This window comes from Balaenoptera acutorostrata, chromosome 3, assembly GCF_949987535.1.
Source record: "Balaenoptera acutorostrata chromosome 3, mBalAcu1.1, whole genome shotgun sequence".
Classification (NCBI taxonomy): Eukaryota; Metazoa; Chordata; class Mammalia; order Artiodactyla; family Balaenopteridae; genus Balaenoptera; species Balaenoptera acutorostrata.
In genome coordinates this window covers 13,733,072-13,751,821 of record NC_080066.1, presented here as the reverse complement: position 1 = coordinate 13,751,821, position 18,750 = coordinate 13,733,072, and the positions used below count along the sequence as shown (strand labels likewise).

At 38.9% G+C, this 18,750-nt stretch overlaps 1 protein-coding gene across 1 annotated transcript in view; it reads right to left on the bottom strand.

Moving 5' to 3' along the window:
• Window positions 1-5,836, bottom strand: part of DNAJC1 (DnaJ heat shock protein family (Hsp40) member C1) — a 197,790-nt gene extending 191,954 nt beyond the window's left edge. Inside the window, exon 1 of the mRNA XM_007189873.3 lies at window positions 5,322-5,836. Within this exon, the coding sequence (XP_007189935.1) occupies window positions 5,322-5,525 (204 nt within the window). The 5' untranslated portion in view covers window positions 5,526-5,836. The remainder of the gene's footprint in view (window positions 1-5,321) is intronic.
• Window positions 5,837-18,750: the final 12,914 nt, after the last annotated feature.

Here is an 18,750-nt window from a genome sequence, read left to right as displayed (position 1 = left end):
AATATAAATGACTGGTAGGTTATCTACCATTCCAAATTTTGTACATCTCTCTCTCTACAAATCAACAAATAATTTTGGATTCTACAATGAAAATGGGGGAGTGATTATTACATGACATAGATTTACAAGGGAATAGACTCACTAGAGAAAGACTGCACTATATTCAACTAACACCACAAGCTCAGTGGAATCTACAAGAATCACTGGAGAGAACTGATACTCACAGTACAGATTCACCAGTCACTTATGAAAGAGATCTTCCTCTTTATTTCTCAAACCCCTATGCTGGGGTTCTCTGAGAAGGCCCCATTAATGACTTTGTGCTTTTCCCACCCAAAAAAACAGAACACAGAAGTCAGGCAAATAGAGATCAAATAGCACCTTTATTGCTGAAAAGCTACTGGAGAATTGAGATTACGTATAGGAGCCAAGAGGGCTTGCTGGAAAGTCTGGCCCTCCCATCCCCAGCCTAGACTTTGAGACAGTACACTCAAGAGAAAGTCTGGCCAGGATAACAACTGCCTTGCTGGTCTGTTAAGAATTAGCATCATTACTTCTAGCTCTTTAATTAGTTAGCTCTCCCCAATCAAGCAAAGCAGACCACAGGTGATCACCCTCTAACAAGGTAACTCATCCACGGAAAAATGTAAGAGATGGGTCAAGAGATCAGCAGTATTTCTTTAAGGAAGTCCCTCCCCTTGGATATATGTAGGATGAGTATGCCATAATTGTCCCTCCCTTATACAGGCTGCTACTCTGTGCATTCTGTGCATCTGAAATACAGACTGAAAGAGCTTAAAAGATGTATTAATTCTGATTAAAAAGTTAAAATCCAACATTTTGTAAGCACATGTGCACTTAACAATAGTTTTCTTCTTTTAACCAGGCTTTAGCATTCATTTGAATGTAAGGATGCAGTTATTAAAAATTTTATAAGAGAAAGAGGCATTTCTAACATTTTCTAGTTCTATAGGAATAGGAATCTGTAATGACTGGCACCAAGAAAATTACTCTGATTGCATCAGAAAGTAAATGCTGCAAAATTTAAGATAACTTAGCTTGTTACAATTTCAATTCACAGATTTTTAAATGACTATGAAGTATTTATTGTTGGCTAGAACACTGTACAAAGTATAAAGAAAGTCATGGACCCAAAAGACAATGAAAAAAATTGATCCCACAAGAAATACAGGTATCCAAGGAGCAGGAGCTGTTAGAATAAATAAATATAAATACTGTTTGGGGACCTAGAATTTAAGTTACTAATGAAAGATATTTCAATAACACACTTTTTTTCCCTACATTCTTCTAATCTTCTACCTTGTATCCTCTGAAAAGATGCAATATCCAAATTGGAATGCCCTGTGAACAATCAAAGTCATTCTAAAAATAGAGTGAGCCTCTGGTATGTCACCTGTATACATACCTCCACTAAAAACTTCTGGAATCCCTTTGAAAGCTTTTAGAACCAATTTGAAACCTGGGAATACAAGGAGAGGGATTCCTTTGCTGTATGAGAGCAATAAAAGGCCAATATAAATATAACCTACTGAATAAAAACAGTCAAGCAATTACTCATTCGGTGAATTACTGTTTAGTTTTAGTTACCATGTTCATATTTTTTCATTTAATAAATATTTAAGTGTCTCCTATGAAGTAAATAAAGAAAGAAAATACCATTTGTCCTAAAAATGAAATAATTTAACTTGACAAGGTCATAAGTCAGTAAGTGGCCTGGTTCAAGTTCTAAAAGTCATTGATTATTCCAATTAAAGAGGTTAGGGAGTGACTGAGCGAACTACTTTAGACCTGGCAGAAAAAGGGATAAAATGGATGCCACATTAAGTCACTAATCATCCCTGGAGTCTAGTTTGGGGTATGGAGATCTCAAAAAAAAGTTTTTTTCTATTAATTGTCTCCAATTCCGCCCCCTTCCTTCTCTCCTGAACCCAATGTAACCAATCTATTGATCTCACCACTCCACTGAAACAGCTCTCACTAAAGTAGCCAATGACCTCCACACTGTTGAATTCAACAGTCAGTGCTCAGAACGCATCTTATTTGAATTATCATCAGCATTTAGCCCAGCTGATTGCTTCCTCCTCTTTAAAATACTTTCCTCACCTGACTTGAAAGAGACCATCTTTTGTTGGTTTGCCTGCTACTTTGCTGGCTGTTCCTTCCTCTTCTCCTTTGCTGGTTCCTCCCATGATCCAGCTCCCAGACCCCTCTTTTCTCTTTTACATTCACTCCCCTGGTGAACTTACCTGGTTTTGTGGCTTCAAATTACCTACGAAGTGCCAGGGACTCCCTAATTTATTATGCACAGCCCAAACCCTTCTCCTTACAACTCCAGGCTTAGATAACCAACTTTAAAGTTTATTAGACACCTCACATTTAGCATGACCAATACCAAATTACTGATTTTCCCCCAACCATACCTGCTTCTATTCCAGGCTTCTCCATCTCAGTAAGTGGCAAGTGCAATTAGACAAGTATTTATTCACTTTCTGAGGTTTAGAAAAAGCTTTCGAATTATCCTCAACTTTTCTTCCCCACTCCCCACCTCCACATCCCACATTCAAACAATCAGCAAAATGCTGTCAGCTCTATGTTCCAATTATATCCAGAATCTGACCACTTTGCACCACCCAGGTCCATTCTACATTCTACATTCTACACCACAATTATCCAATAATTAATAACGTACATTATCGTTGATCTCCAACTCAATAAAGTGATCGGTTTGAAATTTAAGTCAAATTATGTACCTCTTCTGTTCAAAACCCCCCTTGATCCCCAACTTACTTATAATAGCCAAAGTCCTCATGACTTACGTCGAATCCCTACAAGATCTTCCCCCGCCCCCCATGACTCTGATCTCATCTACTACTGTCCTCCCCATACACCCTGCTCTGGCCACATTGGCTGCCTTGCCATTCCTCAAATACTAAGCAAGCTCCAAGGCCTTTGAGCCTAACCGTTTGCCTTCCTTGAATGCACTTATCGACATGGCTCACTCCCTTACTTCTTTCTGAGGACTTCTCTGACCATCTGACATTTATATTTACTTGTTTGGTTGTTTACTGTTTCCCCCTACTAAAATGTGAGTTTCATTAGTCTAGGGGTTTTGTGTTACATACTGGCCAATTCCCAGTGTTTAATATTTAGTAGGTATGAACTAAATCTCTGTTGAATGGACAACAAAACTGATTAAGTGTGTAAAGCCAGGTCACCACTCTTAAGTAACCTACCTACTTTGCTCTGGTTCCTCATGTCTGGCTAGTCAAGAAGAGACTGGTCGGCTTTGGCCTGAAAATTACACATTAAGGACATAAGACAGGCTGCATTTGTCTCTACCAAATTTCTGGTCTCCTGAAAGTCTCCTAAGAAAGTTAAGATTCAATGTAATGTAAAGAACTTGTTCCGATCAGTTTCTCTGCTTAGGTAGAATAAAGTTTCTTCTGCATTGTTTCCAATTCAACACAACTGGGTAGAGAAACACAGATGAAAACAATTTTCTGGATCCTTCTATTAAAATGTTACCTCCACACAGAATCTTCTCAATTACCGATGCTTCTTTATTTTCCCATCTTTGCCCACATAGTTAAATGCTCTGGTTGTTCACACTGCCTAATTAACTCTGCAAATTTAATTGCATGAATTTATAAATGAAAATTCTATGAGAGTTCACATGCAAGCTAGATTACATAATCTAAAATTTAAACCACTGCTACTAAGTTTCTGTATTCTCTGAAAGGGGCTTAATTTTCCTTGAATAACTGGAAAATATCTTCAAAATCTTTGGAGAGGTTATGTAAAAGACTCTCTAGCTACAGAATTTAATCAATTATGATAAATTCTAACAAATATTCTCAATATTAAAGGCGTTCTTAAAAGTCTTCAGTTATCTTTCACTAGTGATTTTTACACATATTGAGACATCATTTACTTTGAAATGAGGTCAACTTTGTCTCTACAAGCAGGAAGTGGCACCAGGTGAAGACAATGACTAAAGACAATTGCCACATAAGCGTTTGCACAGAATTTGAAGTGTGAAATTCTTAAACTACTTTATAACTTACAAAATTGAAATTCGTTAAAATCATGGTGCCATGGCAACTGCTATTTTATATTCAATTATATATATTTAATTTAAAAGTAAATTTCCATTTAGTGGTAAGCTCAACAGTTCACACAAATTTATGATAACCTGTAGGAGTGAAATGTACACTTCACATCTGGTCACGGGAAGTGTGCCTTGAATGACAATTGTTGGTAAACTTTTTTTTTTTTTTTTTTTGCCCCCATAACTATTCAAAGCATTCTATGAAGGGCTCAGTCAGATCTTGTGAAATTCTAAGTCTTTAACCCCATAATTCTTAAACCAGTAAAATGGCGTCAGAGACGGGATATCTACCCTCATTCACCACTCCCAGGGTGTAAGTAAATAGCAACAAACGGACATTACAAGTTAAAGTCTCAAGCTAAAAAAGGAAAGAAAACGAAACGAAAGGAAAAGAAAAAGACAACGACCCTGCGTTACTGGTTGGACTTCTCTTCCTGGAGCACCCCAAGTGCCTCTACTGCCCCGAAAACTTGATGGCTCCTTCTATGACTTCCAGGACCAACACTGTAGAGGCTTCAAGTTCCTCCAGATTTCTAAACTATGATACGAACGCCTAATCGAATAGGCTACATAGATTCCAAAGTACAGTGCAAGAAAAACTTCTGCAACCCAGACGCCAACCAAAATGTATTCCTATCTTCCCAGAAAGGCAGAGGAAAGGAGGTTGCTAAAATATGGATAAGTGTAATTGGGAAGGTGAAAATTTGGAGAGAGACACGACTACTCTTTCCCACGTTCACGGGGCAGGCAAGGAAAGGGTAAGAGTAAAAGATCTACCCACACCACTCTTCCTTCTTCCTCCTGCACAGCTGGGTGCAAGGATCTCCCCCAGAATGGCAGAGGAAAGAGAAGGGATCGCCACCCCAGGCTGGTGGCACCGTCCAGGCTGTCACTGAGACTGCTGTCACTGAGACCGGAACTCGAGAAGGGGAGCCGGGCGGTGAGGAATTGGTGGAAGGCGGGTCATTCCCTCTGAGCCTGGTTACGAGGAGACCCTGGTGGATCGGGCTGAGGACGGCAGACGAGCCCAGGATGACCAAGTCTTGCCCCGCGTGCCCGGCTCCCTCGGAGGAAGCGGGGTCAGAGCCCGCCCCACCCCCTCCTTTCCACCCAGACCCGCACTTTTCTGCCCCGGAGGCGCAGCCCTCGGGCGGGCGGGCGGGCGGGCTGCCGGCCGGCCGGCCCCGCTTACCTGCTGCACCCCGAGGAACTGGTAGAAGTTGAGCTGCACCTCCTCCACCAAGTCAAACAACTCCAGGTCTCCGCTCTCCCAGCCGCGCGCCGGCCCCGCGACCGCCAGCAGCAGCAGCAGCAACAGCAGCGGCGGCGGGAACGGCACGAGCCGGAGCCGGCGGCGCGGAGGAAGCCGGGCCAGCCGGGAACAGGGCGCCGTCATCGCGCGGGGCTCGGAGAGGTCACCCGCCGCGCAGCGCCGTCGGCCGAGACCAGGGACGTGGCGGGCAGCGCGGGCTACGGGAACAGTGCTTGTCAGTCGGAAGCACGGGCAGCCGCCCCGGAGTCGCCCGCCCTGCGGCTGGTCCTAGCCTGAGGGACAGGCTCGGCCGCGGGCGGCTCTACCCTCCGCGGACCCCCGCCCCTCACCCAGGCCTACAAACAGCTGGCGAGCCAGCGCCGGGCGCTGAGGTTGCACCGGGTGAGAGAGGCTTCCCTTCGCCTTAGCCTATCCCAGGCCTCGCTTCCGGTGACATCACGTCTCCTAGCAACCGCGGGGGAGGGGGCGGGGCCGGAAGTAGAGAAGCCTGCGCCCCAGACCTGGGCCTCCGCGAAATGCCTCTCAGTCGCTGGCGCGCTCCGCGAAGCTGTGCCGTGTGTTGACACAGATTAAGAGACGTGGACCGTTATAGACATCGCGCATCCACCTGGAACATCCCAAATATCCCTGAAACAGTTACCTTCTTACCCTCCCCCAGATATTAAAAACTAAAAGTATATTTGAAAACTGATGTATTGATTACGGCCTCTGTTCCACACATTTCATTATTCCATCCCCAAAGATATAGGAGGAATTGAACCTAGGACTTGAAAGGGACAAATCTAGTGAGTAGTCTAAAGTATCCTTTTGAGAGAGGTGAAGAAGAAATGAAATTTGAACCAAGACAAAAAGTATACTTCTAATAATGAATTAAGATTTATAGGCATAATACCATAAAGTAGGCAACCTGGCAGAAATTAATAAGCGTGACTCAAAGTCTTAGGGGAAGTGTAGTTTATCCGCTTTAGTCGATTTCCAATTGGTGTTCCTTTCCCAACTGAGGTCTATTTTCAATGACATTTAGGCTAAAACCCTCCTCTCTTTCCCACCAGTGTCTCACCTCCTACTCCACCCTCCCCCTCACCGCTATTGCTTTCTCTCGTGTGAACCTTATTTTCTTCTTAGCTTTTGCTTGACCAGTTTTCAGAGTTTGATCTCATGCTTTTCCCATCTTGGATCCAGCCAGCTGAATTAAGCTCAACAGGATAATGATAAAGCTCTCATAGTAAAAATATATTATGTTTGACAAAGGTTAGAAAAACAATACCTGGATGCAGGAAGTAAATCTTACTGAAGAAATCATTCCATTATTGTAGAGTTAAAAATATATATTTTAAAATAGTTAAATGAATGCAAGTATATCTTGCTTAAAAATAATATATGTGCTTGAATTAATCCCATTTTAAATTCATCATGAGGCTTAACTTTCAAAGATAAAAGAGCAGGGGTGTCTCAGTCGGCAAGGGCTGCTGTAACAAAATACCATAGACTGGGTGGCTTAAACAACAGACATTTATTTCTCACAGTTCTGGAGGCTGGGAAGTCTGTAACGGGGAAAGGTCAGCATGGTCGAGTTCTGGTGAGAGCCCTCTTCCAGGTTGCAGAGGGCTGCTTTCTTGTTGTACCTTCACATGGTGGGAGTGCGGGGGAGGGGGAGAGAGATCTAGCATTTCCTCTTACAAGGGCACTAATCCCACAGTGTGGGCTCCACCATCATGAACTCATTTAAACCTAATTATCTCCCAAAGGCTGCACCTCCAAACACCATCACATTGGGAATGAGGGCTTCAACATATGAATTTGGGGAGGACACAAACATTCAGTCCATAGAGAAGGGTATCACCTTTTCTGTGTATTCCCAGTTCCAAGCACAATGCATAGCACATGCTAGCATTCAATTAGTTGAATGGAATCCTGTGAACACCTCCCCACCTCCATGCCTCCCCCACAGTTTTTTAGTTTGATTTTTTGATATATCAGTTTTCTTAAAGCGAGAGGTATTTTTACCACATCTCTAAGTTAGCTTACTGTTTATTCAGTGATTAAAACAACGAAATAAAATGAGAGCAATAATCTTAAGCACTACTTTTACATAATATCCCAACATTCATCTTTTCTCCTAATTTGACCATTAAATTAAGTGCAATATAACATTTGAAACTGCTGCCATATTGCCACTGATATTTTAGCGATCTGGTATTTCCCTCTTGAGCTCTATTCTTATGTTGTCCAAGAACCCCAAGGACCTCCTCCATCTACAGGGAATAGTTCTCTTTCCAAGGCCAAGCTGAAAAGCAGAACTGAAGTCTATTCAATACAGCACTGCTATTGCTTCTCACTGCTATAAGGTATTGCTCTGGAAGCTTCTTCCTACTCAGTTCCAATAACACTAGTCCACTCTGAAGTGATGTCCTTGCTTGTTCTGGTCTAGGTCTCTGCAAAGACCACAGTGCTATTTACATTTAGACTTCTAATTTGGCATCTTCACGTGTTCAGTCTCATGCAGAGGACAATGCAATTGAATAAATCTTCTTTTGCTGAAGCCAAGACTAAGTTAGCTCACAATGAACAGCTGTTTTCTTATCTGTTGACATTTAATGATTCTGGGCATGGACTGATGAAGCTTAGCCTGGGCAGAGGCAGTGTACACAGGAAGAGAGAAGCCAGTGAAATGTTTAACAGTCTTGTGAGTTGTGTAACGGATTGGAAATGTAGAGAGGAGGCCCAGACTTACAGCCAGCTTTCCCACAGAACATTTGCTGAATTCTGGGGTCGTGCAGGAGGCCGAAAGACTGAAGGATAGGACGAGTAAAATCTCCTCACATTCTACCAGTGCATACAAAATGAGCTCTACCGAAGAGCAGGAGCCTGCTTCAAATACACAGGCAGTCTTCTCCCTCAAGACATTTGCAATATTTCTGAAGTTATATGAATAGGAGGATAAAGATCTAAGTTTAAAACCTCTGAAGAGCAGAAGTGAATATGCTGGGTTGAGGACATAGAAACCTTGCAGGCTCAGAGGAATCACACCTAAGAAACAGAGAAACCAGAAGTTGAATGAATCTTACTAAAACCCCAACCCAATCCCTACCCAGCTCAATCCCTGACCCTCACCCTATTTGTCTATTTTCATCTCTAGGAGAAAATAACATCATCTCTATTGTCTATTGTTTTTAATATAAAAGTCTGGTACATAATAAAAAAAAATTATGAGATGTGAGAAAAACAGGAAAATTTGACCAATAATCAAGAGAAAAAAATAGATAATAGAAGACCCACAGATAAGCCAGCTATTGGAGTCCAGACAAGAACTTTAAAATAACTATTATAAAATAGAGCAATAGTTTATAAAATAGAAGAAAAAGTGGATAAAATGGATTAGAAAATGCAGAATTTCAACAGAGAATTGAATCCATTAAAAAAAGAATCAATGGAAAATCTCAAATTTAAAAATGTAATATCTGAAATCAAGAACTCAGTGGATGAGTTTAACAGCAGAAGAGAGGATTAGTGAATTTGAGGATAGGTCAAGAAAAAATACCCAAACTGAAGCAGAGAGAAAAAAGAATGGTAAGAGAATAGAGCTTTAAATGCATGTGGTAGCACAGGGAGATCAGCTCGGTGCTTTGTGACCACCTAGAGGGGTGGGATAGGGAGGGTGGGAGGGAGGGAGATGCAAGAGGGAAGAGATATGGGAACATATGTATATGTATAGCTGATTCACTTTGTTATAAAGCAGAAACTAACACACCATTGTAAAGCAATTATACTCCAATAAAGATGTTAAAAAAATGCATGTGGGACACAGTGAATAAATCTAGCACACATATAACTGGGGTCCTAGAAAAAGAGGAGAGAGAGAGAATGAAGCTGAAGCAATAATTATAGAAACAATGGCCAAGAATTTTACAAAACCAATGAAAGACATGAAACCAAAGATGAAAAAAAAAATTAACTCAAAATAGGTGATAGACCTAAAGGTAAAAGCTAAAACTATAAAACTCTTATTTAAAAAAATAAGAGTAAATTTTAGTGACCTTCGGTTAGCCAGTGGTCCCTTAGATATGACACCAAAAGAATGTGACAGGGGAAAAAATAAATAAATTGAACTACACAGAAATTTAAAACTTTGTGTCACAAACAATACCATCAATAAAGTGAAAAGACAACCAAGATAATGGGAGAAAAATATTTGGAAATCATATACTTGATAAGGGACTTACATCTAGAATATGTAAAGAATTCTTGCAACTCAACATTTTTTTTGAATGGGCAATGGATTTCTCCAAAGAAGATATATACAAAAGGCCAATAAGTATATGAAAGCTTCTCAACATCATTAGTCATTAGGAAAATGCAAATCAAAACCACAGAGAGATACCACTTTACACCCGTTACGATGGCAGTAATTTAAAAGACAGACAAAAAAGAGGTTAGTAAAGATGTGGAGAAAGTGGAACCCTCATTTATTGCTGGTGGGAATGTGAAATGATGCAGCCCCTTGGGAAAACTGTTTGGAAGTTCCTCAAAAAACGAAAGATAGAGTTACTATATGACCCAGGAATTCCACTCTTAGGTATATACACAAGAAAAGTAAAAACATAAAACTTGTATACAAATGATCATAGCAACATTATTCATACTAACCAGAGTTGGAAACAACCTAAATGCCTATCAACTGAGGAATGAATAAACAAGCTGTGGTATATCCATACAATGGAATATTATTCTGAAATGTTCTCTTTTGCCCCTTTTTGGCTGTTTCTCAAATATATGGACTTAAAGTTCTAAGATATCATTGTTCTCTAATGGAACATTATCTTGTAATTTATTTAACCAAACATCATTCACAAACATATTGAGTTGACAAAGGTTAGAAAAATATTGTTTGGGGGAAGCACCTTCTTGAAAAATAATCCCTTTTTTATTGCAGTACTGAATCTTAATCTTTTGAAGGGCTAATAAATAAATGCAGATGTTCTTCATGTTATAAATAATAAATACATTTCTATCATGTTGACACTATGGCTTTTACTTCTCTGGATAATGTACTGTTTACTCAAATAATCTCATAGTGCAAAAGAATACAGATTCTAGAGCCAGATGATTCAGTATGAATTCTGGCTCTATTACTTACTAGCTGGGTGATCCTTGTGTTTCAGTTACCTCATCTGTAAAATTAGGATAATAATACTACCAAAACCATAAAATACTACCAAAATTGTTGTAGGAGCTAAGTGAGATAATTAGAGCCCAGTATATAGTAATTGCTATTTAAATGTTACCAATATGTTATGGAAGGTCTCTATCTACTTTGTATTAAGGGCTCCATAAATAAAGCTTATCTATTCTTAAATGTTTAGATTTTGTGTTTAAAGTCATTTGTTATTAAACTTAGGCTGCAAATGCCCACTTCACCGGAAATTTATCCAATCACTTGTCTGCCCAAGATGGTGGCAGACAAGACCACCTTTACAAAATAATGACTGGTTCTCAAAGCCAGTTTACTTTTTTTGTTCCAACTCCATAAAACATATTATTCATGATTTTCCTGCCAAATTCAGCTTTAATAAATACCTAATTAAAAGCATGTGACCCACATGAACAAGAGGAAGGGAAAATTTGTTCACCGATTAAGTCATTAAAGACTGATTGGTGATTGTCTTACCCTGAAGTAGCTGTCTTTTCAGATAATGATGTCTTCTGCTTTACATAGACGTTAATGTGCCTCAGTTGAATCCATGTAAAAATTTCTTTCTCCTAACATCTTACACAATTTCAAGATTATCGTTCATTTTTCAAAGGTTTCCATCAACTCACTGAATCACTTTTTAAATTTGAAAATTAGTTTTTCCCATTTTACTTTTAACCAACCAACAAGGATAGTCTCTCCCGACTCCTCCGTCCAGCCTGAGTACAGCAATCGTTGTATTTCCCTCATACACAAAAGCTCCAATTAGTCTGCAAAAGAAAATTTGAACAGGCCTCTTCATATTCTTCCAGGCTCAACAGCTTGGCTTTGGCATTGTGCTGTTGAGCTCTAATGTTGTTTGTGATGCCAAACTGAAACACAAAGGAAACAGTGCAAAGTTGCTGATCACCTCGGTCAACACGCCGCACAGCTAAGGCATTAGATTATGAACAGAAATTCCATGCCTCATAAATGCTTACTATTAAATTTATTAAAAGGAGGCGGCATTTTGAAATAATACTGAATTAGCAATCAACAATTCTAAATGGTAAGATAGGAGAAACTTAAATTCCTTTACCACACCTATGGCCTAGCTTCATTTCTCCCCACTTCAATATATAATCCTCTCTTATTTATGCAACCATGGAAGGATTTTTAGTGCCAAGACTCCATAATGAAAGTCTTTTAACTTTTAAAAAATTAAATAATAATATTTTCACCACCAGGGGGCAAAGAACATTTTTACAGGCAAAGATTATTTTTGACATTCTAAAGGAGTTACCTCGCGCGAACATAGGTTTTGTTGTTAGAATTTCAATAGCTTCAAATTAAGAGATACAGATCCTAACCTAAACCTTTAAATTTAAGGGAGAATCGTGTTTATAAAAGAGAAAATGGTACAAGTTACCATTAACCAGGTGCCCTTTCATTCACTATCATTTTTAGATGCTTAAAAAGAAATTTTCCACCTCCCTTTTCCCTTTCCTTTTGTATGTTTGCACAAGAGGAGGAAAAACATAATTTGAACTTTTGAAATATTAATTTAGCCTTTGTCTATGCTGGTCTTTAAATGGCTTTTAACTCATGGTATTTTTTGACAAATGGTTTCCTAAGCATGCATTTCAGCTCTGCTTTTTTAACTTAATGTGATTAAGTGATGTACTCAGGTCTTTACCTCCTTCTAAAATTGGGTTCATTGACTCAATTAATGCTTCGTCATTTGTTAATTTTATAATTGAGAAATGATATAAATAACTGATAAGCATATCAATTCACCAGTTATCTCTTTTGAGACCTGGATATCTCTGAATTTACTGAGAAAGTACCAGAGTCATGAATAGACAATAAACAGAATTATCAGTATAGTAAATTACTGTTCAGAGGTGAAAAATTTGGTCTAACACGTGTCAGTCCCGTATTCTGATGTTTCAGGATATTTGATTATTTCTGACTTGTACGTTGATGAAAGTTCCAGTAATGGAAGTGAAACTGAGAGTTTTTAAATCAAGGTATCTGTGGTGTAGGCAAACAACCACATTTTATTCCTTGGCTTATTTTCTTTCCCCTCTTCCTGCTCCTAAGTATCTGCTGAGACCACATTTCCCTGAATCGATTATAAGGATGCCACTATTTCAAACCAGGCCTGAAGCAGAATGGACGCACAGTGATCTGGTAAGCTCTGCTACTGTTCTTTCCTTCTACTGCTCCCTGGAGTCTGGTCCGCACCTCCACCGTCAGCCACAGCCCCCCATGCCGCCCCCGCCCCTCCCCCTCTCCCTCCCCCTGGCACCAGGGCTGTCTCCAGGGGGTGCAGAATTGGGCCAGATACCACCGTATGTTCACCTACAGAACATTTTTGTCCAGATGAAATCATGTTGAAATAAATATTGACTGCAAACTTAAGGAGAAAAAGAAGTTGCAAAAGGTCAGCATTAAGGGTTTATTTAGAGGCACACACTAAAGAACATTCTATGACCCACCACTTATATATTAGTGATAAAGGGAAACGTAGACACAAAGTGGGTTTTTTTTTTTCTGTTGTCAATTTGCTTTTTTTTCTATTTGTTGTAGTGTGAATTGACGGAATCCTTCTTTCTGGTGTGTCCTCAAGCTGTTGCCCAGGCACCGGCAGCAGGCTGGAGAAGGCTAACCTTTCCATTCTGAACCTTGACAGCCTGTGTTAGATAACTTGATGCATCTTTTCAAGTCCGCTCTGCCTCATGTGTAAACTAACCTTTGTCAGTGACCAATCCCACGCTGCTTCAGTCAGCCTCCTACAGGTGCACCCTGAAAGCTCCTTGCCTTGGGCCAAGTTTTCTGATCTCGTTTTGTAATGGCAAATGGTTGTCAGTAGCATGCTATCTACAATTTTCTAAAAAGCTTTAAACCACATAGAATCTCTTAAAGGTAAAGACAGTATTCTAAAAATGACTGAGAAAGAATCTCATACTATAGAGAAAGTAGGGAAATGGGTGTTTGGAAATTCATCATTAGGTGAATATGATTTTTTTCTTTTGCCAAAAATATGTGTCACTAATAAAAATTCTCCTACCTGGACTCTTAAGAACTTGTTTTAAATCTTCCAAATGTAGCTTTTCAGTGGATTTAAAGTCCCTTTGTTAAGAATATAAAAACCCTTCATTTTCAGTTCGTTTTCAAGAATAATTATTTGACATAAGGGAGGATGGAAAATTACTAAGCTAAATTTTAGCAAAAACCTTTGCACAATTGCTGAATGGAAATGCAAAAAGAACCTATGACTTAGTAGCAGAGCCAAGAATACACTTCTTGCATTTAGATCTATGTCTCTTTGTGAGGAATCTTTTTCACCTATGACACCCATTCAAACTAAGCATCTATATAAATTGAAATTAAAATTGGACCTTTAATTTATCACAAAATGTTCAACCAGATTTCTAAATTAACACATCATTTTAAACCAGATTTCTCTCAATAAAAATAGATGGTGATAATATTCTTCATTTTTGGAGAAAATCTTGGTTTAATCAATACTTCATGATACAATGATTAGGTCAATTTTAAGGTTAACCTTAAAAATATTTTTCTCCATTGCTTAGTTTTCTTTCAAAGCATTTACTTTTTCCTCATTGTTAAAACACTACCTTTACTTTGAAGGATTATATTGTGTGTTTATTTATTTAATTTTTTTAATGGAAAAATCCCATGGCTTCCCATCACACTTAGAATAAATCCCCGTTCTTTTAAATCCTCCATAATCTGGCCTCTGTCTACCTGCAGCCTCACCTTGCACCATCCTCTCTCTCACCACACTGGTTCTCCTTCAGAGCACACCAGGCTCATCCTGTTTTAGGGACTTCGCCCTCCTTCTGCTCCAATACTCTTCCAGATCTTTGCCTGACTGGCGTCTTCCCTCCGTTGGACTTGCATTGAAATTCAACCACCTCTGGTAGGCTTATCTTAATCCCCTAACCTAAAAGGGTACCCAGTTGCTCTCTTTCACATCACCCCCCTATTCAATCCGCTGCCTAGCATTTACCATTCTCAGTTATCTTCCTTGTTCATTCATTATTTGTTTATTGTGTGATTCCACTCATTAGAATACAAGCTCAATGAGAGCAGGACTATGTCCATCTTGCTCATTCCTCCAAATGGTGCCTAGCCCATATTGGGCTTTCAATAAATATTGTTGAATTGAAAAAGAAAAACACCTTTCCTTCTACGAGGGTAATAATCTATTGTATTATGGATCAGACTTCTAAAACAATCAAGTAAACTGGAGAATTGCCCAAGTTCAAGCCATAGGAGAATAGCCAGCTCTCAAGGTAAGCTGCTATGTGCATGACAAGTTCCATGTTTTACCTAGTAGAACCATGTGGTTCATGGTGGAGGATGTGATGAATTGACCTACAGGCTGTACTGATACAAATCATTGGTTGCACCATGTGGTTGGGTAACAAGTCGGAAGTAACACTGACTCCCCAGGGACACTGTAGGTATTCTTAGTCATTTTGATCAGTATATATTAAACTGGTCATTACTTTTAAAAACAAATCAGATTCTAATGTGGTGCCAAAATGAAGACTAGGTCCAAAAGTACTTCAGTCACATAAAAGTTCTCACTGACATCTTGAATAAATAAAGCTGACAGGTACAATTTATATTTATGTTCTCCCGAGTGGCAATAGGACATGCCACAGATAATTCTAATTTTTCTCAAGATTTGTCCTGTAAGTTCTAAGTCATGTCTTCAACATGCAGAGCAATAGTATTTCTGAGAAGACTTAGATATGCAAATATGATCATTTTACACACTCACTATAAAAGATTTTAAAGCCCAACCAATTCTTTCATTTAGTACAGGATTGCATTTTACGGAAACATCACTGTTTTCATTTATATTCCAAAGCAATGTGTGTTGATATTTCAGTTAATGTTACCTTTCATTAGCTTTTTCATCACATGTCTTTTCCATGTAAGGTCACAGTTGTGGTTAAAGCTTGTTTCATAATGATGTCTCAAGCTGTATTCTTTTGACACAAAAACACTTTAAGCACATGGGAATAGTCTCATTTCAACAGAGAATAATGCTTGTTCACAGTTTTTTTTTTAAACTTAAAGCCTTCGTGGTAGGGTTGTCATACTTAATAAACAAAAATACAGGACACCTAATTAAATTTGAATGTCAGATAAACAACAAATATCACATGGGACATACTCATACTAACAAAAATTAATTCTTGTTTATCTGACATTCAAATTTAACTGGGTATGTTATCTGGCAACCCTGGTCTGTCTTTGTTTTTTCCACTTTTGATAGAGACATAGGTTGAAATACATTCAGATGGTCTTCCAGGAAGTGGTGATGTCTTCATTACTTTCTTGTTAGCTATTTTTAAGTGTTGCAGGATGTTTTAAAATCAAAGTGGGGGGAAAACCTACTTGAAATAAATGAAACATCAATTCTGAAGACTTTGGAAACCAGGCAATAACGGATTTCATTATGTCAAACAACTGAAAAGCAAATATTGACTAAGCATTTACCATGTATAAGGCATTGTATTACAATATGCCACAAGCACAAAAGAAGGGAAAAAGAAAAAAAGACAAACTCTCAGCCTCTGGAGAATTTATATATTTTGTGGGGAAGATAACACAGATACACATAAAAAGATAATAGTACAAGGCAGTAGATGGTAAGTGCCAAAGGAGTAATAAAGACAAGAGGATTCAGGAGATCAATCCCATCTGTGTCTTTGGAGAAAGAAAGTAGGAGAAAGGGGGTGTTTTACAAAGTGCTTTATGTTCATCGTCCTGTTTAAGCCTCCTGCTATGGTCTGAATGTCTGTGTCCCTCTCCCTCCCACCCCTGCAAATTCACATGTTGGAATAATAATGCCCAGTGTGATAGTGTTGGTGGGGGGGCTTTGGGAGGTAAGCAAGTCTTGAGGGTGGAGTCCTTATGAATGGGTTAGTGCTCTTAAAAAAGAGATCTTTAGTCTCTTCTACCACATGAAGACGCAGAAAGGAGGTGTCAGCTGTGAACCAGGAGGAGTGTTCTCACCAGAATGTGACCACGCTGGTGCCTTCATCTTGGACTTCCCAGCCTCCAGAATGGTGAGCAGTACATTCCTGTTGTTTGTAAGCCACTCAATCTGAAGTATTTTGTTACAGCAGCCCAAATGGGTTTATACCTCCCAACAACCCTTTGAGGTAGTTATTATTATTATCATCATCACCAGTTTCCAGGGAGGATCTAAACTACATGCCTATGGTCACACAGCTAGTAAGCAGCATGCCTGCTTCCACCTTGGGTCTTCCTGAGCCCATAGCCTCAGTGCTGCTTCTGAGACGATGGGAGAGAAGGCTGGAGCCTCTACTGTTATATGGAGGTCCTAGAGGTTTGAGTGGGAGAGAGAGATAAAAGGACTATTTTAGAAACTAATTTCTTCACACATTGCCCTAGATATTGTGGATAGAAATATTCATTCAATCACATTGGATTATAATGATACTAAAGAAAGTGTCAAAGATTAGAAGCACTGTGAAATCAAAACAAACTGAAATGAATTGGTGGCTATTTGCATGTAGAGGAATGAGAGAGCAAGAGAGAAGAGGAAGTATCAAAGACAGGTGCAAACCTGAGAATCTACAACAAAACAAAACAACAACAACAAAAACCTGGTAGAACTAATAGATGAATTCAGGAAAGTCACAGGATTTTAAACCATCACACAAAAATCAGTTGTGTTTTTATACACCTAACCATCTGAAAAGGAAATTTAGAAAACAATTCCACTTTCAATAGCATCAAAAAGAAAAAATATTTAGGATTAAGCTTAACCAAGCAGGTGAAAGATTTGTACACTGAAAACAACAAAACATTGCTGAAAGAAATGAAAGACACTAATAAATGGAAAGACATCCTGTCTTCATGAATTGAAAAACTTAATATTGTTAAGATGTCAATACTCCCTAAAGTATTGCATTGATCTACAGATTCAATGCAATCCCTATCAAAATCCCAATGACTTTTTTTTGCAGAAATAGAAAACTCCATCCTAAAATTCATATGGAATCTCAAGGGACTCCAAATAGCCAAAACAATCTTGAAAAAGAAGAACAAAGTTAGAGATCTCATGTTTCCTGATTTCAAAACTTACTACAAAGTTATGGTAATTAAAACAGTGTGGTACTGGCATAAAGACAGACATATAGATGAATAGAGTAGAATAGACAGACCAGAAATGGACCTTCACATATATGGTCAATTGATTTTTGACAAGGATGACTAGACCAAAGGACAGTCTTTTCACAAATAGGGTTGTAAAAACTGAATATCCACATGCAAAAGAGAGTTGGGAAATGCAGGAGAGACAAGATGGCAAGTAGAGGGACCCGAAGCTCACCTCCTCTCATAAGCACACCCCAAATCACAACTAACTGCTAAACAACCATCGATTAAAAAAAAAAGAAAGAAGTTGGACCCTTATCTTACAACATATAAAACATTAATTCAAAATGGATTAAAGACCTAAACGTAATACCTGAAACCATAAAACTCCTAGAAGAAAACATAGGGGAAGATCTTCATGACAATGGATTTGTCATATCTTGGATATGGCATAAAAAGTACAGGCAATAAAGGGAAAACCAGTTAAATTAGATTTCATCAAAACTTAAAAACTTTTGTGTATCAAAGGATGCTATTAACAGAGTGAAAAGGCAATCCACATTTTGGGAGAAAATATATATCTGATATATATTTTCTGGGAAAAAAATCAAACATTTGATAAGGGATTAATAACCAGAATATATAAAGAACTCCTACAGCTTAAAAACAAAAAAACAACCCCCCAAAATGAGCAGAAGATTTGAATAGACATTTCTCCCAGAAGATATACAGATGGCCAACAAGTACGTGAAAAGATGCTCAATATCAATAGTAATTAGGGAAATGCAAATCAAAACCTCAGTGAGATACACCTTCACACCCATTACAATGGCTATTATCAACAAAAGAAAACAAAACAGAAAATAACTGTCTGTGAGGATGTGAAGACACTGGAACCCTTGTGCATTGCTAACGGGACAGTAAAATGGTGCAGCTGCTGTGGAAAACAGTATGGTGCTTCTTCAAAAAATTCAAGATAGAATCACCATAGGACCCAGAAATTCC